Source organism: Schistocerca nitens, chromosome 4 (genome assembly GCF_023898315.1).
Source record: "Schistocerca nitens isolate TAMUIC-IGC-003100 chromosome 4, iqSchNite1.1, whole genome shotgun sequence".
In the NCBI taxonomy this organism is placed as follows: Eukaryota; Metazoa; Arthropoda; class Insecta; order Orthoptera; family Acrididae; genus Schistocerca; species Schistocerca nitens.
Window position 1 is genome coordinate 204486763 of NC_064617.1, and position 27556 is coordinate 204514318.

Sequence of the window (27556 nt, forward strand, 5' to 3'; positions counted from 1 at the left end):
CATCACGAATAAACTGTTGCGTAACGTTAGCTCGATGTGCGGGTGCGTCGTCTTGGTGAAACGGCACACGCGCAGCCCTTCCCGGACGTTTTTGTTGCAGTGCAGGAAGGAATTTGTTCTTCAAAACATTTTCGTAGGATGCGCCTGTTACCGTAGTGCCCTTTGGAACGCAATGGGTAAGGATTACGCCCTCACTGTCCCAGAACATGGACACCATCATTTTTTCAGCACTGGCGGTTACCCGAAATTTTTTTTATGGCGATGAATCTGTGTGCTTCCATTGAGTTGACTGGCGCTTTGTTTCTGGCATCCACGTCTCATCCATTGTCACAACCGACGAAAAGAAAGTCCCATTCATGCTGTCGTTGCGCGTCAACATTGCTTGGCAACATGCCACACGGGCAGCCATGTGGTCGTCCGTCAGCATTCGTGGCACCCACCTGGATGACACTTTCCGCATTTTCAGGTCGTCATGCAGGATTGTGTGCACAGAACCCACAGAAATGCCAACTCTGGAGGCGATCTGTTCAACAGTCATTCGGCGATCCCCCAAAACAATTCTCTCCACTTTCTCGATCATGTAGTCAGACCGGCTTGTGCGAGCCCGAGGTTGTTTCGGTTTGTTGTCACACGATATTCTGCCTTCATTAAACTGTCGCACCCACTAACGCACTTTCGACACATCCATAACTCCATCACCACATGTCTCCTTCAACTGTCGATGAATTTCAATTGGTTTCACACCACGCAAATTCAGAAAACGAATGATTGCACGCTGTTCAAGTAAGGAAAACGCCGCCATTTTAAGTATTTAAAACAGTTCTCATTCTCGCCGCTGGCGGTAAAATTCCATCTGCCGTACGGTGCTGCCATCTCTGGGACGTATTGACAATGAACGCGGCCTCATTTTAAAACAATGCGCATGTTTCTATCTCTTTCCAGTCCGGAGAAAAAAAATCGGAGGCCTTAGAACTTGAATGCACCTCGTATAGTCCACCCACTACACACATAAGTTGTGCTTTGTCCCGTATATCGCTGATGATAAAAGTAAGACATATACCTAACAAACGCTAAATATCTCAATAAAATGTCTTCTCGATGTTGTAGATAGTACCTACAATAGTCGGGAAATGGCTACATTACCCGCTTCGAAACAGATGAATTAATTAATTTACAGCACGACATAGCAGCAACTACATGAGGTCTACTATAGCGCTATACACAGAATTATTATTATTATTATATTACTATTTGTGTCTGTGCCCAGACATAAAGCATTAACAGCCTAGAATCTTCCAACTTCTGCCAGTTCAGAAGTATGCAATGCAGCACTCAACTAATATACGAACAATAAGTATAGTAAGTATAGTACACACATTTTACCTTGGTTGTCTTTAAATGGCGTCGCAGGCTGCAAGTGCTGCAATGGAGAGGAGTAATGCAGGGGAAGCATGTTTTGTAACAGTGTCCACGCTCACTGTAGATAGTTAACTTTCTTATCTGAGAAGGAGTTCTGGGTAGCACTTGACCGCTGGTAACATTATAGAACATGAGCAACATTGATGCACTCTGGTGGTCGTTCAATATGTCACAGATAATAGCAGCTCTACATATCCGCCGATGGTGTGTACATGTACTATGTTACGTTGATATTCACCCATGTCTTATGGGTGCTTCACTTTTTGTCAGGCACCCGAGGCGGTGTGGAAAGTATATAAGTGGAACAGAGATTAATGGGGAATTGTTGCAACAACGATACAGTCCGCAAATGAGGACATCCGCTGTTATAAGTGACTTTGACAAAAGGCGGACTGTTATGGTCCGACATCTAGTAAGGAGCACCTGAATAATGGCGGAACTGGTCGATTGTTCGCATGCTACTGTCGTGAGCATCTATGGAGAGTGTTTGAAGAATGGTGAAAGCGACTAGGTGTTGGACGTCCAAGTCGTCATAGAACGTGAAGATGGAAGACATGCCCATTCTGTAAAGCAGGATAAATGGCCATCTGCGGCAGATCTGACGACAAAGTACAACTTTGGTGCCATGGGTAACATTCATCTGAACTTCAGTGGTGGCTGTGGTAGTAATCGAAGGCACCATGATAACTGTGGACAACATGGACATTATTGCGAACCACCTGCGTCCCTTCTTGCTTGATGTCTTCCCTGACGGCGATGACATCTCGCTGCTGGATAACGGTCTGTGTCTTGGTCACCACATTCGCCTAATCGGAAACCAATGAAACACATCTGGGTCGCTATCGGGCGCCACCGCTGGGCCAACAAAACAGATGTACCAAGGGCTTGTAGAATCCATGCCATTCACAATCGCTGCTATTCTGCGATCAAAAGGAGGACCAACACGCTTTTAAATAAGTGGTGAAGACGTTCTGGACCAACAGTATGTATATCTAGTTATCACTGTGGAAGGTGAAACGTGACTTGAGTGCAAAAAAGTACTACAGTAAGGAGAATAGATGCGAGACCATCGCAGCAACCAGCTGACATAAATACAGAAAGTAATCAGCACAGTATCACCAAAAACTTCTACATAAGAGCACATCTTGTGGCAATACAGTAGTTTCTCTTTCCTTTTTGTATGTATGGATGTACAGGGTGATTCAGTTGCGGCTACCTAAGGGTTTTATGCAATCCATAACGCCTTCAAAAACCACGGACAAGATTTTTGTATTCTCTCGCTCGTTATGTGCAAACTATTAGTCCTACATAAATAAATGAACAGCACCTTTTTGTAGGAAATTTAATGTAGAATTTTGTACTGGGATACGCTTTCCCAGGAGGACCCGGTTTTCGAGTTATTCAATGAAAAAGCTTTTCAAGGTCAGTTTTGTACGTTATTCTTGAATAACTCGAGAAACGTGGCCTCCAGCGAAAACGTGTCCCAGCACAAAACTTAACTATGTTAAATTTCCTACAAAAAGCTCCTGCTCATTTTTTCTATAGGACTAAGAGCTTGCGTGTAGTGAGAAAGGGAATATGAAAATCTCACATGTGATTTTTTGAAGGCATTGTGGGTTGCATAAAATCCTTAGGTAGGGGCAGCTGAATCACCCCGTATGTGTTCTGGACCTAACAAGGACTGTGCCAACACAACTAATTAGCGATAATATAGCCAATAGTTAACTCATGTTCAAAAAAAATCAGAACACCTTGAACGATTAGAGACAGGACGTTAATATTCATAGGACATATAAGTTAGCATGTTCTGCAGAAATGATCAGCATTTCATTCCCCTCCGTTCAGTATACGTAGTTGGCATTGGGTCACAGCTCTGCACCCGTCATTTCATCATATCCCACACATTTTCGACTGGCGACAAGCCTGGTGACCTGGCGGGCCAGGGCAAAAGGCTGACTTCCTGTGACGCCAAGAAGGCACGTGTTTGTACAGCAGCATGTGATCGTGCATTGTCTTGCTGAAAAATGGCATCCGGGGTGTTGTAAAGAAAGGGTACCGCTACGGGTCCCAAGATGTCATTCATGTAGGTCGCACTGGTCACACTGCCCTGGACGTGCCCACTGTGATTTGTGGTTAGCGCCCCACACCATCAGGTCTTGATTTGGCGCTGTACCTCGTGTGCGAAAGCAGTCACTGTGAAGTCGCACCCCCTGTTTGCGGCGAAGGAAAATGTGGACATCATTTTTAAACAAACAGAACCTCGATTCGTCCGAAAACACTATCCTGTTTCTAGTGACCTCGTTCCATACACCATTGCTGCCTAGCATGTTTCTGCACATTCGTCAAAGGTAGGCGGAGAAGTGGACGACCCGCATGTAACCCATGCCGAATAAACGGTGACGCACTTGTCATAATAATGTGTTACAATGTGCAACTGTTGTGCTAGATCAGAGGAGGACGCAAGTCTGTCCTGCACTGACATTCGGATGAGGTGTCGTTGTCGTGTTCTACGGCCTTCCGTGAACCATTCTGCACGCATCCGTTGCACTGCCAAAACACTGTGCCACACAAGCAGCAATTTCCCGGCTGGATGTATCACAGTCTTTCAGTCTTTCAAACTCACTAATTTGATGGCACAGTTCGTCCACACTTCTGCGAGGCGTCGTGCACGTTTGCTCGTGTCTCAGTGATCCATTACATTCACGAGAACGAGAGTCGCACGCACACTTTACCCGTAGGTGCTGTTGCGCGGCGTTGTCGATGTGGACCTTGACCCGGCAGGCCGACAAGGTTCTAATGCTAGTCATTTCTGCAGAACATACTAATGTACATATCCCGTGCGTATGAACGTCCTAGACGTGTTCTGTTTCTTTCTGAACATGAGTGTATTAATAGCGTAACTGATTCATTTGTATTGATATCTGACTGTGAGCACTACTGACTCGAAACGCGACACGATGTCGTAAGATTAAAAATTCTTAAACATTTTGACTGGTTGTGGAACATACGTACAATACCTGATCAGAAGTACCCATGCACCCCTGTGTAATGCGGGTTGGACCACTAGACCTAACAAGACGCAGACCTACTAGTGTAAAAGGAGGCAGAAAAAATTGTGTTGTCATCAGAAAAGTAGTCACACCAGGATGGGCCCGTAAGGAGAGCTCATTGACTTCGAACGTGGAGTAGTCACTGCTTGTCATCTGAGTAACAAATCTATCAGGAGCATTTGAACCCTTCTAAAGCTGCCCACATAGGCTGTTGGTGATGTGATTGTGAAGTGGAAACAGGGAGGAACAACAACAGCTAAACCAATACTAGACAGACAACAAGTATACACGGACAGGGACTATTGAACATCGTGGAAGGTGGTTGTAAAATACACTATGTGATAAAAAATATCCGAACAGCCCCCCCCCCTCCCCCCCAAAGACATATTTTTTCATATTAGGTGCATTGTGCTGCCACATACTACCAGGTATCCCATATTAGCGAAATCAGAAGACATTACACATCGTGAGAGAGCAGAATGGGGTGCTCCCCGGAACTCACGGACTTCGAACGTGGCCAGGTGATTGGGTGTCACTTGTGTCATACGTCTGTACGCGAGATTTCCACACTCCTATACATCCCTAGGTCCACTGTTTCCGATGTGATTGTGAAGTAGAAACGTGAAGGGACACGTACAGCACAAAAGCGGACAGGCCGACCTCGTCTGTTGAGACCGCCGACAGTTGAAGAGCGTCTTAAAGTGTAACAGGCAGACATCTATCCAGACCATTACACAGGGATTCCAAACTGCATCAGGATACACTGCAAGTATTATGATAGTTAGGCGGGAGGTGAGAAAACTTGGATATCGTGGTCGATCGGCTGCTCATAAGCCACACATCACGCCGGTAAATGCTAAATGACGCCTCGTGTAAAATTTGAACTATTGAACAGAGGGAAAACGTTGTGTGGAATGATGAATTAGGGTACACAATGTGGCGATCCGATGGGAGGGTGTGGGTATGGCGAATGCCTGGTAAACGTCATCTGCCAGCGTGTGTAGGGCCAACAGTAAAATTCTGAGGCGTTGGTGTTATGGTGTGGTCGTGTTTTTCATGGAAGGGTCTTGCACCCCTTGTTGTTTTGCGTGACACTGTCACAGCTCAGGCCTACACTGATGTTTTAAGCACCTTCTTGCTTCCCACTGTTGAAGAGCAATGCGGGGATGGCGACTGCATCTTTCACACGATCGAGCACCTGTTCACAATGCGCGGCCTGTGGTGGAGTGGTTACACGACAATAACATCCCTGTAATCGATTGGCCTGCACGGAGCCCTGACCTTAATCCCATAGAACACCCTTGGGATGTATTGTAACGCCGTTTTTGTGCCAAGCCTCACCGACCGACATCGATACCTCTCCAGTGCAGCACTCAGTGAAGAATGGGCTGCCAGTCCCCAACAAACCTTGCAGCACCTGACTGAACGTATGCCTACGAGAGAAGAAGCTGTCGTCAAGGCTAAGGGTGGGCCAACACCATATTGAATTAAATTGAATTCCACCATTACCGATGGAGGGCACCACGATCTTGTAAATATTTTTCAGCCAGGTGTCCGGATACTTTTGATCACATAGTGTATCTCATGAAATCAGCGGAAGAGTCACACGTGAGATCCAACGTGCTACCAGCAGTGTAACGAACGCACCGACTTTGCACAGGGGGTTAACATGGATAAAAAATGTTCAAATGTGTGTGAAATCTTATGGGACTTAACTGCTAAGGTCATCAGTCCCTAAGCTTACACACTACTTAACCTAAATTATCCTAAGGACAAACACACACGCCCATGCCCGAGGGAGGACTCGAACCTCCGCCGCGACCAGCCGCGCCGTCCATGACTGCAACGCCTTAGACCGCTTGGCTAATCCCACGCGGTTAACATGGATAGAATACAATTGTCGAGCAGCTCCTGCAGTAACGCTAAGCGAAGCTTAAGGTGCTGTAGAGAGCGATGCCACTGAACAGTGTGGGTATGAAAACAAGTGATTTCCAGTGATGGATCACGCTATACCATGTGACAGTCCATTGGAGAGGTTTGGTACTGGCGAATGCCTGGAAGACGTTACCTGCCATCACGTGTAGTGCCAACAGTGGAGTACGGAGGAACTGGTGTTGGTCATGCTCATGGTGTGGTCCCCTTATTGCGCTTAAGAAAACAATAAATGGGGAAGGCTATGAAAATAATTTACAGCCTTGTGTTCTGCATGCAGCAATGGAACAGTTCAAAGACGATGAGTGTTTTTATCAGAGTGACAATGCACCCTGTCGTATAGCAGCCTGCGTTAGGCAAATTATTTGTAGACAACAACATTTTTGAAATCTCATGGCCTCCCAAAGTCCAGACCGGAACCCAACAGTTGTGGATGAGTCCGAACGTCGACTACGCTCCAGGCTGCAGCGTATAATTAATATGACTGCTTGAATAAAACGTTCTCGGTTTTAGGGCCGCGTCAGTTCGAATAAAATCCTCAAGCTTTCGATGACCATCTCCACCAGCGTCGTCAGGAGTTCACTGAGTTCAGTGGACTCTTGACGACGATGGCGGAGATGGTCATCGAAAGCTCGACGATTTTATTCGAATTGACGCGGCTTGAAAACCGAGAACGTTTTATTCATGTAGGCCGTCACGAAAGATTCCGAGGACAAATATGACTGCTTTCTCTGATTTCAGCTCTTGAGGATGAGTTGGCTGCCATTCTTCCACCGGTATTCAGACACATCACTGGAGGTGTCTCCAGCAGAGTTCACGTCGTCATGACGGCGAAGGGTGGACACACTCCACGTTGATGTCCACTAATACGTGTCCGGATACTTTTGAGCAGATTGTGTATCACCTTTGTTATAAGGTTTTGGGATGTATCTGTTGCGAACTTTTTATGCGAATCGGGCGCTAATTTTGGACTGCGCCTCGTACTTTTTTTTTTAACAGGCAAGGTGCTCGTTAGACATAATAAACCTTCCGTTGGCGTCTAATGATTTGTCTACGCCTGAGATTTTAAAGTGTGTGCTTTGTGCTCCTCAGTAAGCGGGCCTGATATTCGCAGGCCACGTCGGCTGGGGCATCTCGTGGTACATCAACGGTCTGCTGATCCCCGAGATCAACGTGGTGCGCGGCAAGACGTACACGTTCGTGGTGGAGGGCGGACTCGACCCTGAGACGCCGGCGCGCTATCACCCGTTCTACATCACCGACGACCCCGTGGGCGGCTACGAGCACAAGACGCCGGAGGAGCGAGCGGTGAGTGCCGTGCTACACCGAGTCAGCCACTGTGCACCAATCTGTTTTGTCGGTTCTTCATCCTGGCTACATTACGACCTTCTAGCCTTCTCTTAAAAGTCAACCTGCTGATGCATTCGTTGTATCCTCAATGATGGTATATTGCTATGAAGATATGTTTATATTTGACACTAGCTCAGTTTTGCCCAGGCACGTATTTAATCCAGTTTTCTATTAGTCCATCTCCTCCTTCCCCCTCAATCTGTCCATTACCTCCCTCCTCTCCCCTCTCTGTCCATCTCCTCCTCACCCACTCTCTGTTCATCTTGGGTATCAACGATCGCATCAGCTGTATTTTGGTCCTTCATTACTGTACCACTATCGGTTTCGTGGCGTTTTGGCCACATCTTCAGGTGACATCTGTATAACAATAAATCCGAAAGGAATAACAACCCTGACACATACACTGGTATGGTAAACTGTTTTAAGATTTTAAAAAATATTAAAAAAACTTCTACATGAGAATATGGAAATGTTATTACCCACATGGTTAAAACATTAGAGAGTAAAAGCTCGGAATCTTTTTTCCCAACATTCGTTGTCTGTCAAATGCAAAACACCGCTAAAAGATGATATTTCATGGATTAAAAACTGCCAAATTTCAATATTGGACAAACGGAGTTGAGACATCGCAGTATTTTGGAAAATTTCGATTGCCTAAGTTAACTGGACGCAATACTCTGTACTTTCATCACCCAGTCCCTTTGTTCCTCCTCGCCCTTTCTATTTTCCTCACCTCGCCTCGCCTCCCGCCTCCTATGCATCTGCCTTATTGACTTAGGTTTGGTTCAAATGGCTCTGAGCACTATGGGACATAACATCGATGGTCATCAGTCCCCTAGAACTTACAACTACTTAAACCTAACTAACCTAATGACATCACACAACACCCAGTCGTCACGAGGCAGAGAAAATCCCTGACCCCGCCGGGAATCGAACCCGGGAACCCGGGCGCGGGAAGCGAGAACGCTACCGCACGACCACGAGCTGCGGACTGACTCAGGTTTCTCACGTCTTCCTTACAAGTATTTATTTAAAGTTTTTGTAAATTTCCTTAAATTTTAGTGACTGTTACTAAGTATCAAAATTCACTTCAGTCTTGGATTCTTTTAACTGTCAAAATGAAGAATTTTTAAAGCATTTTTACAAAACATAATTTTTAGAATTTTAATTTACTCAAAAATATTTTGAAGTTTTAAGTGGACTGTGCCAGCCGGCCGGAGTGGCCGAGCGGTTCTAGGCGCTTCAGTCTGGAACCGCGCGACCGCTACGGTCGCAGGTTCGAATCCTGTCTCAGGCATAGATGTGTGTGATGTCCTTAGGTTAGTTAGATTTAAGTAGTTCTAAGTTCTAGGGGACTGATGACCTCAGAAGTTAAGTCCCACAGTGCTCAGAGCCATTTGAACCATTTTTGACTGTGCCAGCACACCATTTTCGTTGCGCTAGCTTATATGCACGTGATGTTCCTCTTTTACACTCTAGTTTTAACATAACTTAGGGGCGTCATCAACGAAAAATGTGAGCTGTCACTACTATACTGATTTTGTACAGATGGTTAAAAAAGTTGCTACACTTTGTATCCCAACATTCCTTGTTTTCATTCACCATTCGTGTAATCTCCAAAAGACCACCAATCATTGGGTCGTGCCCGCGCTTCATCAGCTCATGCGCGAGGCGTCCGCAGGCAAGCTGTTTGCTTTCTTGCCGTCAGTATACAATAACAGAGCACGCGGCCGCGTCCCCTGTACGCGGTTCCATATAGATTGGAGAAGCGGTAAGTGCGTTTCTCAGATTCTGTTTTTCCCTCATTAGCCATTTACTTGACGATTTTGTCTAGGTAGAGCAGCCCTCCACTGTGTGGCAAACACTCCTTGGTTTTTCATTATGGTCCAAAATCAGATCTTAATTGTATTCATTTGTTTTCTTCTTACCAATAGATCACTATCATACGATTTGTTTTGGACCCATCCACTGTATTGGAATTTGACAGTTTTTAATCCATGACATACCGTCTTTTAGCGGTGTTTTGTATTTGACAGACAACGAATGTTGGGAAAAAAGTTTTTTTTAATATTTTTTTAAAACTTAAAACAATTTACCATACCAGTGTATGTGTCAGAGTTGATATTCCTTCTGGATTTATTGTTATACAGATGTCACCTGAAGATGTGGCTTTAACGCCACGAAACCGGCAATGGTACAGTAATAAAGGACCAAAACACAGCTGCGGCGATTATTAATACCCAAGATGAATACTCACAGCTGTGGTTGCCCCGCCTATAAGGCTGTCTGCTCATCTGCTGTCCCTGTCTCTGTCGATCTGCCCCAACCCCTCTCTTTCTCTCCAACTCCTCCGCTTCCTCTATATGTCCAGTTCATCTCTTCCTCCTCCCTCTCTCTGTCCATCTTCTCCTCTTTTCTTTCTCTGTCCATCTCCTCCTTCTTCCTCTCTGTCTCTCCACTTCCTCATTACCCTTCTTACGCCACGTTATCACCTCCCCCTCCCCCAATATGAACTCACTGGTTCTTACACCCCACAGTATTATCTTCCCAAATAGTTAGTAATATGTGCACCAAGCTTGGCTGAAATCTATCCAGGGGTTTAGGAGGAACTTTTTATCCGTGTCTTTGCTCGCGTACGCACATGTCACGTATAGTTAACATATTTCACCTGTATCTCAAGCGAATTTCGCCCTGCAGTTTAGTTTTCACACTGCTCAATGCTTATGAAGTCATATCTCCTTAACTGTTTGTCGTACACCAATGGTAAACAGGGTGAACATTATTAAAACCGATAAACTGCAGGGACAGATTCCTAACTGAAAATGGAGGAAAAAGGGCCCTATGAACATGTGTCCAGAAATGCGTCGATGCCACGGTAGATGGCGCTGGCGAATGAAAGGTCCTCTGAGCACGCACCGTGTCCGTAGCCTCAGATGAATACGCAGGTTGATGACGCCAGTACTGGTAAAGGTTGCTTTGTCGGTAAAGAGGACTGCTGCCAGAAATTCCACAATTATGACGGTCCGGTGCAAAAACTATCACAAAATCCATCCCGTGGAGGAAACTCCGCTGCTGGTAATCCTTGCACTGGTTGTAGGTGATAGGGATAGTAGCGGATGTCATGCAGGATACACATAATTGTACTTTGGCTTACACCACGTTGGCGGGTCACTTGCCTGGAGCTTGTACTACGGCTCGCCTCAATATACGGCCGAACATGATCCTCTGAATCTGGTGTACGCACAGTCTGCCGCCTCCCTACACGTTCGTTTGTCTCAAAGGACCCGTGATTACACAAACGCCCAAAAAGGGCTTGAAGTGTTGTGCGATGTGGTTGGTGTCTGTGAGGGTACTCGTTTTGGTACTGCCGTGCTGTTCAGAATGGCTCTGAGCACTATGGGACTTAACTTCTGAGGTCATCAGTCCCCTAGACTTAGAACTACTTAAACCTAACTAACCCAAGGACATCACAAGCATCCATGCCCGAGGCAGGATTCGAACCTGCTACTGCAGCAGCAGCGCGCTTGCGGACTGAAGCGACTAGAACCGCTCGGCCACCGTGCTGCTTCTAGACCGTTTCCATCTGCTTGACCGAACACAAACACCATCTCTGCTTATTCCCGACATGAATAATGGACCATTCTGCTGCTTACAGTACGCTGCGTCTATCACATAGCCTACAACACACAAGGAACATACGGCATGTGGCCAGAGGAACTCCCATTCGTCAGCCTCATCTACCATGGCAGCGATACGCTTCCGGAGACACCTTCGTAAGACCTGTTTTCCTCCATTTCCAGTCAGGAATTCTTCTCTGAAGTTTCACCCCGTATATGGCTTCTGTGTCTGCAAATCGTGTTATTAGAAGAGTAGTTGCGTCCTGTTGCCGCAACGTTTCGACGAGTTTCCTACTCATTTTGACTAGAAAGTTGGTTTCATGTCCAGTTCGTTCCTTTATGGCCGCTGGACCACAGACTCCTTTGTCGGGGACGCAACAGGTGGGGCAGTCGTATGCCTCCGGTGGAGTGTCGCAGCCAACGATGGGGCGGGGGGGTAGGGGGGGAGGAGGGGAGTCTGTGAGGTGGATGGGGGGTTCGGACCGGGGTTCGAGTCCTGGTGCTGTCTAACTATTCCCCCCATTGCCTCCACTGCTTTCATCAGAGCATTCCTGATGTATTTTTGCTAATGCCGCATTCCACGCGGAGATCGATTGTAAACCGCAGTCCCGGTTGCCGAGATAGTCACTAAGGGGAGAGAACTATAACTTGAAACACTTTCCAACTTTTTTCTCTAACTATCCATGTAACAGAAGTTCAATACATTTTCTTATTCCATTTTGAATTGATATCGTTCACTTTCTGTGTGTTACAATCTTTTTTCTGAAATTGCAAAAATTTCTCTGAGGGTCTAAAGTTTTTCCAAAAGTGAAATCTGCTCCCAGGTACAACATGGTCAGGTACCTAGGAACAAATACTCTATTCAACTTTAAAAGTGTTGGACTCTAGAAAACATTGCCAGTACTGTATTTAATAGATTGTGAGCTACGTTATTACTCCACTCCACATCGACAGCATGCAAGTGAAACCAAATGAAGAAGAAGTTTTATCAGAAACCAGTTATAAGTTACAATATTTTGAAATAGAATCTGTTGCAAGTATCACAAATTTTCATCCACAAGAAAGCGAAAATTGTTTAGACATAAAAAAACCTCAGTTCATCTGTAAATATCATTCGCTCCATCATAGAATACCTTCCGTTTCAACGTGCAAGATGATGCATGACTGACGAAATATGGCTTATCTGTCTACACGTTATGTAACTAGTTTTAAAAAGACACAGAATTTTATTCACCATAAAACTCTGCATCTGAAGAATTACCAATAGCTTCCGAAAAGCTTCAACATGTTACCCAACACTTCAGTATGTAGAACTCGTAACATTTAAGAATCTCACGTCACAAGACGATAAAAACAGTAAAAAAACGCCGAAAACTGCTTATGGCTTTCCCTACTGCACGTTCCTTCATGTGATTCTGAAATCTGTTGTAAGATTGGAACACTGACCACTATATCTCACGTGTTACTAGGAGCACTATCCTCCAAGTGCAACACCCTCTTCTACTCATATTTCCACCGCCTCTTTCATGACCGAATCGCAGATCTTGGTGCGGCACAGCACCTTTTTCTGTTCAGAGACAAATGTGGTTTCTTTGTTGACGCTGTACTGTGCCACTACAGACTTGTCAGTTTGGGCGAGGGGAACGCTCCTCACATGTTCCGAACAGCGCTGGGAGACGCATCGCTGCGTCTGGCACACTCACCACTGAAGCCGCAGGCACCGGGTGCCCGAAGCCCTGGTTTGAGTGACCCAAGCATACTCTTCGTTTTAATCGTTGAGAGGTGAATAATGTTTTATGTTGCGCTTCTCCTTTATTTGGCTGTGGGCGGCTCTGCGCACGGAAGCAATGCCAGGCGCTTGGTTTCTTCTTATGTATTGTTTTCTTTCTTCGTCTTGCCCGGTTGGAGAAAGCACCTTTTTTGCGCCTCCCTAGTAGCGGTTCTTGCGAAAGGTTTCGCGCATGCACTGTACCTTGGTAGGCAGACCTTCCTCGCCAACGACAGCCTTGCGACAACACGACACCAGGAGTCTGGTGATAGCCCAATAAGATTTCATGAGAAACTGTTCTTAATCTTGGTGTTGCTGAGAAGGAATCCACAGCACTAAAATGTCGGACCAAGGTAGACCCAGATTAGCTCATATGCCTGACCATGAAGAACGTATTCCGCCGGCTGTCGAAGACGCTTCAGCTCATTACACACGGCCATAGCAAGTGATACACCCCGCAATTTCACATGGGGGTAATTCAATTCATGCATCTGTTGCATTTTCAACGATTGCAGGACCTTTCCTCTTCTAGTAACTGGCCAGCAGAGAATCTTAGTCAATGGTTTGTAGCATAAACTGCTAAATCCCCTGTCTGTATCTTCGTTCTGGTTTATACACTACTAGCCACTAAAATTGCTACACCGAGAAGAAATGCAGATGATAAACGGGTATTCATTGGACAAATATATTATACTAGAACTGACATGTGATTACATTTTCACGCAACTTGGGTGCATAGATCCTGAGAAATCAGTACCCAGAACAACCACCTCTGGCCGTAATAACGGCCTTGATACGCCTGGTCATTGAGTCAAACAGAGCTTGGATGACGTGTACATGTACAGCTGCACATGCAGCTTCAACACGATACCACAGTTCATCAAGAGTAGTGACTGGCGCATTGTGACGAGCCAGTTGCTCGGCCACCATTGACCAGACGTTTTCAATTGGTGAGAGATCTGGAGAATGTGTTGGCCAGGGCAGCAGTCGAACATTTTCTGTATCCAGAGAGGCCCGTACGGGACCTGCAACATGCGGTCGGGCATTATCCTGCTGAAATGTAGAGTTTCGCAGGGTTCGAATGAAGGGTAGAGCCACGGGTCGTAACACATCTGCAATGTAGCATCCACTGTTCAAAGTGCCGTCAATGCGAACAAGAGGTGACCGAGACGTGTAACCAATGGCACCCCATACCATCACGCCGGGTGATAACGCCAGTATGCCGGCCGTTGGTGGCCGAGCGGTTCTGGGAGCTTCAGTCTGTAACCGCGCGACCGCTAAGGTTGCAGGTTCGAATCCTGCCTCGGGCATGGATGTGTGTGATGTCCTTAGGTTAGTTAGGTTTAAGTAGTTCTAAATTCTAGGGGACTGATGACCTGAGATGTTAAGTCCCATAGTGCTCAGAGCTATTTTTTTGATACGCCTGTATGGCGATGGCGAATACACGCTTCCAATGTGCGTTCACCGCGATGTCGGCAAACACGGATGCGAACATCATGATGCTGTAAACAGAACCTGGATTCATCCGAAAAAAAATGACGTTTTGCCATTTGTGCACCCGGGTTCGTCGTTGAGTACACCATCGCAGGCGCTCCTGTCTGTGATGCAGCGTCAAGGGTAACCGCAGCTATGGTCTCCGAGCTGATAGTCCATGCTGGTGCAAACGTCGTCGAACTGTTCGTGCAGGTGGTTGTTGTCTTGCAAACGTCCCCAACTGTTGACTCAGGGATTGAGACGAGGCTGCACGATCCGTTACAGCCATGTGGATAAGATGCCTGTCATTTCGACTGCTAGTGATACGAGGCCGTTGGGGTACAGCACGGCGTTCCGTATTACCCTTCTGAGCCCACCGATTCCATATTCTGCTAACAGTCATTGGATCTCGACCAACGCGAGCAGCAATGTCGCGGTACGATAAACCGCAATCGCGATAAGTTACAATCCGACCATTATCAAAGTCGGAAACGTGATGGTACGCATTTCTCCTCCTTCCACGAGGCATCACAACAACGTTTCACCAGGCAACGCCGGTCAACTGCTGTTTGTGTATGAGAAATCAGTTGGAAACTTTCCTCATGTCAGCACGTTGTAGGTGTCGCCAACCTTGTGTGAATTCTCTGAAAAGATAATCATTTGTATATCGCAGCATCCTCTTCCTGTCGGTTAAATTTCTCGTCTGTAGCACGTCATCTTCGTGGTGTAGCAATTTTAATGGCCAGTTGTGTACATTGTGCATAACTACGCCAACCGACAATGTTAATTTTCCTGCAAACATTCGTGTCTTTATACTGATTTCCACTTCCGTACCTGCTGTTCCACAGTTGCAGTCGGGTTTCTTAGTCCTTTAAAGCTCGTGCAGGATATGATACAAGCGATGACGTGCGCTTTCAGGAGGTGCGCATCTTCGCGGGCGTGTCGGTGAACCGGCGGGGTGACGTGGTGCCCACCGGCACGGGTCGGCTGTGCAACTGGACCCCGGACCCCGACCAGCCGCCAGCGGACGAGTTCGCGTCGTTCGGCGCTTACCAGCGCTCCCTGACGCTGCAGTGCGACGAGGGCGAGCCGGGCGTCGTCCAGTGGACGCCGGGACCGGACACGCCCGACACCGTCTACTACCAGGTGAGACCGCCTCAACATATACTGTAATACCTCGGTTCAGTTTACAGTGATAAAAGCTGTAGAAAGAATAATTTAAAATTAAGAATAGAATTTTTAGAGGGGAAAATAGTGTAGAATCAGAGTTCGGTAATTGCAGACCAAAATTATAATATACAAGCAAGTAGTTTAATGTCTAAGTACAGCAAAGCCACGGAAGCTCCGTCATGGAGAAGGCAGTGACGTTAAAAGCTCTTGTGATGAAAACCTATAAAAAGGCCTGATCGTCATTATTGCCGCCCTTTTTTTCCTTGATTGTTTCGTTAAAGGGCGGGGAACCCGTGTCAGTCAGCGAGACAATAGATTGGACTTATCGTGTTAAAATTCACGATAAACTGTTAGAAGACTACGGAGATTAAAAGTGATGTAGTGTACGACCTCTGACTGTTGGTAGCAACGGAGTATTAAGGGGATTTTAGGACTTTAATGCTAGATTGGAACTTTACGGACATATAGACGACAGAAACTCAAATTATCTGCTGATACGAGTGAATTCAGAGGTACCGGTATTCAGATATTAACGTGTGGACTTTTGAAAGTGTCGTGTGCCGTTAGTTGCGAATCTGGACGTAGAGCGCGTGCATATCGGCATTTTGCGGACTATTTTGATTCCTCCAGGCTAGGAACCTTTTAAATAGGCCATCATCCATCACCATCTTAATCCTTGAATATAGAGTGAAAGTGAAATACAATGTTGTACTTATTTCATTTACCTAGTACTAATCAGTGAAGATTTTACTGAACCAAAGCTATACAGCAGTACGTCAGCACCATCTAGTGGAAAGCGTAGGCATTAACTAACACGCTAAGTGAAGTGAACGTTTACGTGTTTTACGGACTGCTTAATATGAACTTTTGTGACTCTTTGAGGTCCCCACCCCCTCCGAAAGTTGGCGCAGATTGTCTTAATCATAAAAGGGGAGAGTTTTAGCCGGGCAAATTAATAAATAAAAGCGATATTTACAAGACTCGCAGTAATAGCAAAACACAAGGCCCGCACCTCATCGGAAAGTCGTCGCTGTCACATCGGGAAGTAAAGCCGGAAAACCTACCGACGAGACGTATCTAAGAGCAGACGTCGCCGTGGAGTACCTAAAAAGGGAACCACAAGAGAGTTGGGGATGCTTCAATACGCACACACAGTGTGAGGAGGCCAGCGCCTTTATACACAGAGTACGGATGGGCGATATTTAATGTAACTGTTAAAACACTACTGTTAATGATGAGAACACGACAAGTGCCATAACCCGATTTCTCAGAAACTTCGCTCGGTGGAGGAAGAGTACAAATAAGCGAATACGTGTCACGTGTTATCCATAGATACTCAAGAGTTCCTGAGAAAAGAATGATCAAAGTTTTCAACCTAATTTTGACGTCATTTAGGGCGCTATAATCTCAGCCAAAATGGTGGCACAGTGGCTAGCGTCACAGCCTCTCACTTTGGTGCCCCGTGTTCGAAATCCGGTTATTGTTTGTATTTATTTCATTTAACATTTTTCAATAATCTACCCATGTCCGCAAAAGGTTACTATACGAATGTTTCTTATCAAGTTAGTGGATTCAAGGATATTATATTGACTGTAAAATTACAGCTGCGTCTCACAATGTCATACATCTATTACACAATATACAGCGAATAGATAAAGAAACTGGTACACCTGCCTAATATCGTGTACGACGCCGCGAACACGTAAAGTGCTACAACGCGACGTGGCATTTACTCGATCAATATCTGAAGTAGTGCTGGAGGGAACTGACACCATGAAACCTGCAGGGCTGTCCATAAATCCGTAAGAATACGAGGGGGTAAAGTTATCTTGCGAACAGCACATTGCAAGCCATCCCAGATATGCTCAACACTGTTCATGTCTGGGGAATTTGGCGGCCAGAAGAAGTTCTTAAAGTCAGAAGAGTGTTTCTAGAGCCACTCTGCAACAATTCTTGATTTATAGGGTTCGAATTGTCCCGCTCGAATTGCCCAAGTCCGTCGGAATGCACAATGGACACGAATGGATGCAGGTGATCAGACAGGAAGCTTACGTACGTGTCACCTGTCAGAGTCATATCTTGACGTATCAGGGCTCCCATTTCACTCCAAATGCACAAGCCACACACTGTTACAGAGCCTCCACCATATTGAACAGTCTCCTGGTGACATGTATGGACCATGGATTCATGACGTTGTCTCCATACCCGTACGTGCCCATACGCTCTATACAATTTGAAAGGAGACTCTTTGGAGCAGGCAACATGTTTCCAATCAATGTCGGTGTTAACGAGCCCAGGCGAGGCGTAAAGCTTTCTGTCGTGCAGTCATAAAGGGTACACAACTGGGCCTTCGGCTCCGAAAGCCCATAGCGATGATGTTTCGTTGAATGTTTCTAACGCTGATACTTGTTGATGGCCCAGCCTTAATATATGCAGCAATCTGCGGAACGGCTGCACTTCTGTCAAGTTGAACGATTCTTTTCAGTGGTCGTTGGTCCCGTTCTTGTAGGATCTTTTTGCGGACGCAGTGATGTTGCAGATTTGATGTTTTACCGGATTCTTGACATTCACGGTATACTCGTAAAATATTTGCACGGGAAAATCTCCACTTCATTGCTAACTCGGAGATGCTGTGTCCCATCGCTTGTGCGCCGACTACAGAGTCCGCCAGAAAAATGTATTCACTCTTTGTCAGGCTCTATCGAGATATCGATATTATCGTTCGATTTGAGTTACGAATGTGTTGTAGTGTGGTCTTTGGCTCAACATATGTTAGTACTTTCGTCTCCGTATTGAGAAAACAAGATGGCTGGAGTATGCTTGACATTCGAGAAACGAAAGTGTATTGTGAAGTGGTTTTTCAAGTTTGATAAAGCCGTTGAAGCGCAACGTCAGTGGAAGGGGGAGTTTGAAACAGAACAACCAAACCAACTAACAATTAAACACATCATTCACAAGTTTGAATTGCGTGGAACAATTTGTGAAATTCACAAAGGAAGATCAGGAAGACAGTGTACAGCTACACGTCCTGCTTCGTCGGCTCTCGTGTTGGAAACGCTTGTTAATTCTCCACAAAAGTCTGCTGCGCAACGTGCACGTGAAGTGGGGGTTAGCAGTACAAGTGTACGAAGAATTCTGAAAGCTGCAAAGTGGAAAGTTTACATTCCACAATTACTGCACGCGATTAATGATGACGATCTTGATCGCCGTATGCAATTTTGCGAAAGGTACCAACAAATGGTACTGATGACGAACAATTTGTGACGAAGGTAGTGTGGAGTGATGAGGCATAATTTAAACTTAATCGAACCGTGAATCGGCATAACAGTGTGTACTGGGCACCGGAAAATCCGCATGTTTATATGGATAAAACGGTCAGTCTGCCAGGGGTTCATGTGTGGTGTGGACTATCATCTAGGGGCTTAGTAGGACCCTTATTCTTTGATGCTACTATCGCTAGAGAAATGTTACGTGCATCGATTTTGACAGGTATACGTGTGCTTTGTGTAGCTAATGAAGAGGTCTTCTACGAACAGGACGGGGCGCCACCACACTACCACCTAGTCATATGAGCTTTCCTGAATGACAGTTTTCCGGGACACTGGATTGGACAAAGAGGGCCCATTGAGTTCACGTCCACCAGATCTAACACCTATGGACTTTTACTTGTGGGGAACTGTGAAAGATAACGTCTATCGACGTAAGCCACGTACGCGGTTGAACTTCGCCATCAGATTACAGCGACATCCACTGTAAAATTCATTGACTGACGTAGTTGCGGCGACCGCTATCGTTCTGTTATGTGTATAACCGCCAACGGTCAAAATTTTGAACATTTAAAGTAACCATGTGCTAAACGGAAGGTTGTACAACACGTGTGATCAATTATTAAATTTAAAATAAACATATAAGTAATACTTTTCGTTCCTTAAAGTGTGTATACATTTTTCTCGCGAGCTCTGTATAACACCGAGTTCAAACTCACTTAACTCTTGATAACCTGCCATCGTGGCAACAGTAACCGATCTAACAACTGCGCCACAGACTTGTTGTCTTATATAAGCGTTGATGACCGCAGAGCGCCGTATAGTGCCTTTTTACATATCTCTTTGTTTGAATACGCGTGCCTATACTAGTTTCTTTGTCGCTTCCATGTGAGTGCGTACGGTATTTTCAGAGGTTACGAGCTTTTTTTAAATTCTCGTATTCTTATATCAGTTCTTACTTAATTTGTATATTTAATTCGTTTATTTGTTCTTCAGGAAGACTTGGTGCCTGTCCTAGATAATAGTGATTATAGAAACACTCGAAACATAGAAATTCGGAAGACCACGAACATCACGGAAAAGCAGGTTTGCCACACTGACATGAAACTTCCTTCGGATAGAATGTCGGCACTGCTGAAGATTTCATGCTTTGGCAATAATTAGGCGGCAAACCAGGCGCAATGGATCAGTGTTCCGAAAACTGGCACTTGATTATGAATCAAGGTACAGTTCAAGAATTTCAACGAAACATTTTCAAATAATTTTCTCATTCATTTATTTTTCTCTTTCTCTTTTTTTTTACTCATTCGTCAACACACTAACTAAACGGGTAAGGGACACTTACTTCACTATACATAGGAAAACATTCTTGTAGTAATCTTATGCCTACATAGGGTAGATAAATGAACAACAAAAATAACAATAATCGGGTTTCGAACACGGGGTGCAAATGTGAGAAGCCGCGACGCTATACACCACGCTACCACTTCGACTGAATGACTTACTCGCTAAAAAGCACATAAGGTACCTCGAAAACTGTGGCCGTCGTTTTCACTAAAATTGTAGAATATCTATAGATTAGCCGAGACATGTGTTCGCTGATTTTGACGCCATCTCCACTGAGCGAAGTTTCTGGGAAATTCGGTTGTAGCACTTGCCATGTTCTCGTCGTGGGTATATCTTCACTGCGCGTTAACAATGGTGATGTTAGTCGTGACGCTGCCACTACAGCAGAGCTACTAAACACGGCTTTCTGGAATTCCTTCACCGAATTAGACGAAGTAAATATTTCAGAATTCGAATCAAGAACAATTGCCATCATGAGTAACTTCGAAGTATGTATCCCTGGTGTAGTTAAGCAGCTTAAATCACCTAATAAACGCAATTCCTCGATCCACATTGTATACCCGTCAGGTGTCTTTCAGAGTATGCTGATACGATAGCTCCAGACATAGCAATCATATACAACAGTTCGCTCATCGAAAAATCCATACCTAAAGATTGGAAAGTAGCAGAAGTCACGCCAGTGCCCAAGGAAGGAAATAGGAGTGATCCACTGAATTACAGACCCATATCGCTAACGTCGATTTGCAACAATACATTGTCTCCGAACATTATGAATTACCTCGAAGAAACCGGTTTATTGGCTAATCGCCAACACGAATTCAGAAAATATCGTTCTTGCGAAACACAACTAACTCTTAATTCTCACGAAGTAGTAAGTGCTATCCACAGGGGATGTCGAATTGTTTCCGTATTTTTAGATTTACAGAAGGCTTCTGATACTATTCGTCACAAGCGACTTCTAATCAAATTGCGTGCCTATGGAGCATCGACTAAGTTGTGCGACTGGATTTGTAATTCCCTGACATAGAAGTCACATTCGTAGTAACTAAAGAAAAGTCATCGAGTATAACAGAAGTAATATCTGGCGATCCCCAAGGAAGTGTTATAGGCCCTCTGCTGTTCGTGATCTATGAGACAATCTGAGCGACCCTCTTACATTTTTTGCAGATAATTGTGTCATTTTCCGTCTGGTAACGTCATCAGATGATCAAGACCAATTGCAAAATGGTTTAGACAAGATATCTGTATGGTCAGAAAGCGGCAACTGACTCTAAATTATGAAAAGTGTGAAGTCATTCACATTAGTACTGAGAGGAATCCGACAAATTTCGGTTACACGATAAATCAGACAAATCTAAAGGCTTTAAATTCAACTGAATACTTGGCGATTACAGTTACAAATAGCTTAAACTGGAACGATCACATATATTATGTTGTTAGGAAAGCAAACCAAAGACTGTGATTTATTGGTAGAACACTTAGAAAATGCAACAGATCCACTAGACTGCCTACACTACACTTGCTCGTCCTCTGTAGAGTATTATCGTTCGGTGTGGGATCCGCAACAGATAAGATTGACGGAGGACATCGAAAAAGTTCAAAGAAAGGCAGCTCGTTTTGTATTATCGTAAAAGAAGAGAGAGAGTGCCACGGATATGATAAGGTAATTGGGGAGACAATCATTAAAACAAAGGCGGGTTTCGTTCGGCTGGATCTTCTTATGAAATGACAATCGCTAACTTTCTCCTCAGAGAGTGAAAAATGTTTGCTAGAGATCACCTACATAGAGAGAAACGATCATCGTAAGAAAATAATAGAAGTCTCGCAAGGAGAGATTCAAGTGTTCATTTTCCCCGCACGCTGTTCGAGAGTGGAACGGTAAAAAAGTAGCTGGAAGGTGGTTCAGTGAACCCTTTACCAGGCAGTTGATTGTGTACCGCAGAGTAATCATGTAGATTCAGAAGTATCCGTTAAGCAAACGAGACGGCCATTCTGAAACTAAAGCTTCCTTTTCTTGTGGTGATTCGAAGTGACTGAGCCGCATTATGTTCACTGTAGTAACTTCGACCATTGATACTAACAGAAGGAGCACGACGTCACTTTCTTGATTTCAGCATCCCTATAGCGGGAGAAGATAGAGTCACTTTGGCTTGCTATGAAGTGATGTGAAAATGACGTGTCACTCGATGCGACCACGAAACTCAACAGCAGTTGACAAATGAAGAACTTAGGAGACTCCACATTTAATTTCGTTGTTTTCGTATAATAATGATTACGGCCCGGATTTTTAGCTTTTTGCAAGATAGATTTTAGCATTTTATTTTCTTGTAATAGCCCTTTTAAGGTTTAAACAAACTATTTTAACTTTTTTAGTTTTGTGACGAAAAATATCATGAAAACTAATATTTACATAGAAAATTTTATTATGTTTTTTACACAGCTATTCTACTTGTTGATAGAAAATAAACAGTCGACTAGTCCAATGAATACTGACTTTTTGTAAATTCTTTATTAGACAAAATCGAATGTTGGAAAATAGATAAATGGGTTCGACCGTTTCCAGGCATCTTCAGATCTGAAAGATATTGGAATGGAGGGTTACAAGACAGGAATTGTATTCAACATTAATAGATTTTCAAAAGATTTTAACAAGGTTATTGAACAGTACATACCAGAGAGTAAAAAGTCGTCTTTAAGATAAAAGGAGACTTTTGTCAGTTGGCTGTCAACAACGCACGGGAGTGTCAATTCTAAAGTACATGCATCAGCTGTCATACAATAAAAAGACGTAAAATACAGGTATAACAATCATAATGTATGTCTATGCGTGCCATATATGACAAGATAATAGCGTTAAAGTTACATAGAACATGACACTACAGGCATAGCTGTGAACTCGTGCTTGTAACATGGATACATAATAAGTGTAGGTACGCACTGTTCTCCCGCATTCAAAGTGACACAGGAAACAGCAATTATGTATGGTGACAGCGGCAGTCATAGATTCCATGAGCTGATTGTAAGCAGTGACCGATGCGAAGTGCTGAGACCCATAGGTAAAGAATGTGACAGAAGATGGCAGCACATTACATTACAGTTTCAAGTAGCGTTATAACTAATACACAACAGTTAAGTTATAAAATGAAACGAAAAAAAGTTTCAGTTCACAGTTGATGCAATGAAATACTAGAGTAAAATAGACAAGATGCACAAATATAAACTCTAAGCTGCACAGGAAGAAGTTTTGCAGTTGGCGTACTAATTTTATCAAAATGAAAGGAGTAATAGTATGTTATTTTATACAGATCTACTAGCTATAGCCGGCGAACTTCGTTCCGCCTCTAAAAATCTTTATATGTCATAGCTGACCCGGCAAACGGCGTTTTGCCATATAAACTATCTCTAGTCTAGAAAAGTAATGCATACGTGTCACACAATGTTTACGTGTAACACAATAGCCGTTGTCCGCGGGAGCTCGTGACACAAACAATAATAAAGGCCGAAAACTGTGTAGGGAGTGAGAAAAGGCTTAGGGGGAAGTCCGGCAGTATCGGCCACTATTAGTTCTAGCGTTTCTCCGGTAGATCGCGCGGATTTAACAATTGCAGCCGATACACGGCTCGTCCATGAGCATACAAACATTGCGGCAATTTCGTGTCGAAAAGTGTTCGCCAGCATAATGAATAAGGCCAAGTGCACACTCATCGATTTTTATCGTACGTAAAAATATGGTACTTCTATTTCGGTACGATAAAAATCGATGCGTGTGCGCTAGGCCTAAATGTCAGTTTGGCGAATGACACATGCTGCCTAGTTAAACTTATCGGTCTAGTTACGTCGATTCAAAGAGGGATATTCGAGTCGTTGCTTTTGGTACGTTTCTTCAATTACCTATCTATCGAATAGTGAAAGACTATCAGCGATAGACACCTGGCGGGGATAACTGATCAAGTGATAATTGATCAGCTATCGATCGGGGTAGAAAATTATTAAATTACTTAAATCACTATTAAAAAATAGGGGTTGGTGGTAGAAGAGTTAAAATGTAGGGTTACGTGTATTTTGTAATACCACATCATAAAAAAATAAATATAAAAAGTTCTGTCCAAGAAATAAGAAAAAAAATTTTGTGGTGGACCACCCTTATCACTTAGGGGTATGAAAAACAGATTACGACTGATTCTCAGACGTACCGAATATACATGTAAAACTTCATCACAATCGATAGAGCCGTTGATCAAGCGATAATTGATCAGTTATCGACTGGGGTTGAAAATTATTAAATTTCTAAAATCGCTATTAAAAATAGGGGTTGGTGGTACAAGGGTGAAAATTTAGGGTTGCTTGTATTTTAATGCCACATCATAAAAAACAAAAATAGTTCTGTCTAAAAAATAAGAAAAAATATTTTGGGGTTTACCACCCTTATCACTTAGGAGTATGAAAAATAGATTACGACCGATTCTCAGACCAACCGAACATACAGGTAAAATTTCATCAGAATCGATCGAGCCGGTTCGGAGGGATATGGCAACTAACACTGTGACACGAGAATTTTATATATAAGGATATAACAAGCATTTGATATGTGTACAGATAAAAGAAAGCCCATTGGGTTGGATTGTTTTGGGGGAAGAGACCAAACATCGAGGTCATTTGTCTCATCGGATTAGGAAAGGACGGGGAAGGAAGTCGACAGTTCCCTTTCAAAGGAATTTGCCTGGATCGATTCAGGGATATCACGGAAAACCTAAATCAGGTTGGCCGGACACGGGATTGAACCGACGTCCTCCCGAATGCGACTCCAGTAGAAAGCCCATTAACATGGGCTGGCTTAAAATTATACAAAATATAAACACGACCAACATACCACGAAGAGTGTGCGTCAATGTACAGGGTGATCAAAAAGTCAGTATAAATTTGAAAACTTAATAAACCACGGAATAATGTAGATAGAGAGGTAAAAATTGACACACATGCTTGGAATGACATGGAGTTTTATTAGAATCAACAAAAAAAAATATTGCCAGACGCGTGAAAGATCTCTTGCGCGCGTCGTTTGGTGATGATCGTGTGCTCAGCCGCCACTTGCCTCATGATTGGCCTCCCAGGTCCCCAGACCTCAGTCAAATGGTTCAAATGGCTCTGAGCACTATGGGGCTTAACATCTATGGTCATCAGTCCCCTAGAACTTAGAACTACTTAAACCTAACTAACTTAAGGACATCACACAACACCCTGTCATAGACCTCAGTCTGTGCGATTATTGGCTTTGGGGTTACCTGAAGTCGCAAGTGTATCTCTAGGGATGCTGAAAGACAACATCCGACGCCAATGCCTCACCACAACTCCGGACATGCTTTACAGTGCTGTTCACATTATTCCTCGACTACAGCTATTGTTGAGGAATGATGGTGGACATATTGAGCATTTCCTGTAAAGAACATCATCTTTGCTTTGTCTTACTTTGTTATGCTAATTATTGCTATTTTGATCAGATGAAGCGGTTTGTATTTTTTGGTTCTAATAAAACCCCATGTCATTCCAAGCATGTGTGTCAATTTGTACCTCTCTATCTACATTATTCCGTGATTTATTCAGTTTTCAAATTTATACTGACTTTTAGATCACCCGGTACATCGTAATGATGTCACACACATGGCGTGAGAGACTGGCTTACAGAGTTATTGCAGCAAACAAAATCTACGCAAATACACATCTAACAGTCAAACTTAGTATTCTTTAGAGAATATGCAAAGTTTATCTGGATGTATACATCATCTGCACAACAAAACAGAACCGCACGTCTAGGTGATAAGTTATCGATGTCTAGGTTACTTCAAACGTCCAATCTGTGTGCTATCCACGCCGTAAACACAACATCGCCCTACAAAACCATCACTGACGACAAATAATATGGGCCACTCGTGCAACCCAACAGCGCTCCACGTCTATGTGCGTAAGTTACTGCATATTTTCAGTCATTGTGTACTACACGTGCAGAAACATAGTTAAAACAGTGCGCAATATCATAACAGTCAACATAAAAGGACACTTTCATGTTATAAAAGAAATGCCTAAGTTTTATAAATTGCTATAGAAGTGTACAAAACGTAGAACGGCGTCTACGAGGCAGTGGCCAATGACATATATTTAAAGATACAATAGTAGTCGGAATAAGCAGATAAAAATGTATTATTGCCCTACAACTCAATAATTGACGGCAAATAACAGCATATCACAATCGTTAAGTATGTAATACGTAATGGAGGTCCTAAATTGCATAAATACGTTTATAAATATACGATACGTAGACTCAAGTTTACGTGGCAGAGGTCAATGACTTAAATAAAAGGTACAATAACAGCAATACATATAGTTACAAATGCAATGTTGACCTATTGATCAGTCACTGACGGCCAATTAACTATCCCTTCATATCGGCACTCGAAAAAATGCATTAACAATTGAGATATTTACCTGTGCAACAATTATTTTCTCTTTTTATAATATTTAAATGAAGAGTCTTTGACTCAAAAGTTATTTTCATGTGTCACTCGCATAAAAACTCAGACTTGAGATTTTTACCTACGTCTGACCACAATACGTAGCCTAATGCTACAACTACTAAGCAATTTTATATTACATTTTGGTATTGCAGTACACACTTACCCACATTTCCAAGTTTTTGTGAAGTGAAAATTTTCCTGTTGTCTCTCAGTTCTTCTTTTTTTGGACGCTGGGAAATATCTCTCTTCACCACATGAGGTCAATGGTGCATAATTCAACGACGCAATTGCTCGAGGCCCCCCGATGCAGTCCACCTTCAAAATTCTCCCCGTGATTGATGTCGGACATTTTCTTCATATCTGGGAGTCCTCGGAAGAATATTGCTTAATTTAGTGACACAGTGAACCAGGTATTTTCTCCAGATACATCTGCACCTCGGAGACGGACGTTTACAGCATCTTTCAGTGGCAGAGATACAGGTTGTAGGCAGTGAATTGCAACAGATAGATGTTGGAAATGAACTCTTAAAAATGCCAAGGATGTAACATCCTTGTTGTTCTTAAGGGCGATCTTGCCTTTTCCATTAAAAGATGATTTACTAGAATCGAATGTGTCTACTACATCTTTGACTTTTTGGTGGCATTCGGCGTAATT

General features: G+C 43.8%; 1 protein-coding gene across 1 annotated transcript in view; it reads left to right on the forward strand.

Moving 5' to 3' along the window:
- The window catches only part of LOC126253083 (protein Skeletor, isoforms D/E-like), a 316336-nt gene that overhangs the window by 278378 nt on the left and 10402 nt on the right, over window positions 1-27556 (forward strand). Inside the window, exons 12-13 of the mRNA XM_049954182.1 lie at window positions 7516-7709; window positions 15528-15755. Coding sequence (XP_049810139.1) covers window positions 7516-7709; window positions 15528-15755 — 422 coding nt within the window. The remainder of the gene's footprint in view (window positions 1-7515; window positions 7710-15527; window positions 15756-27556) is intronic.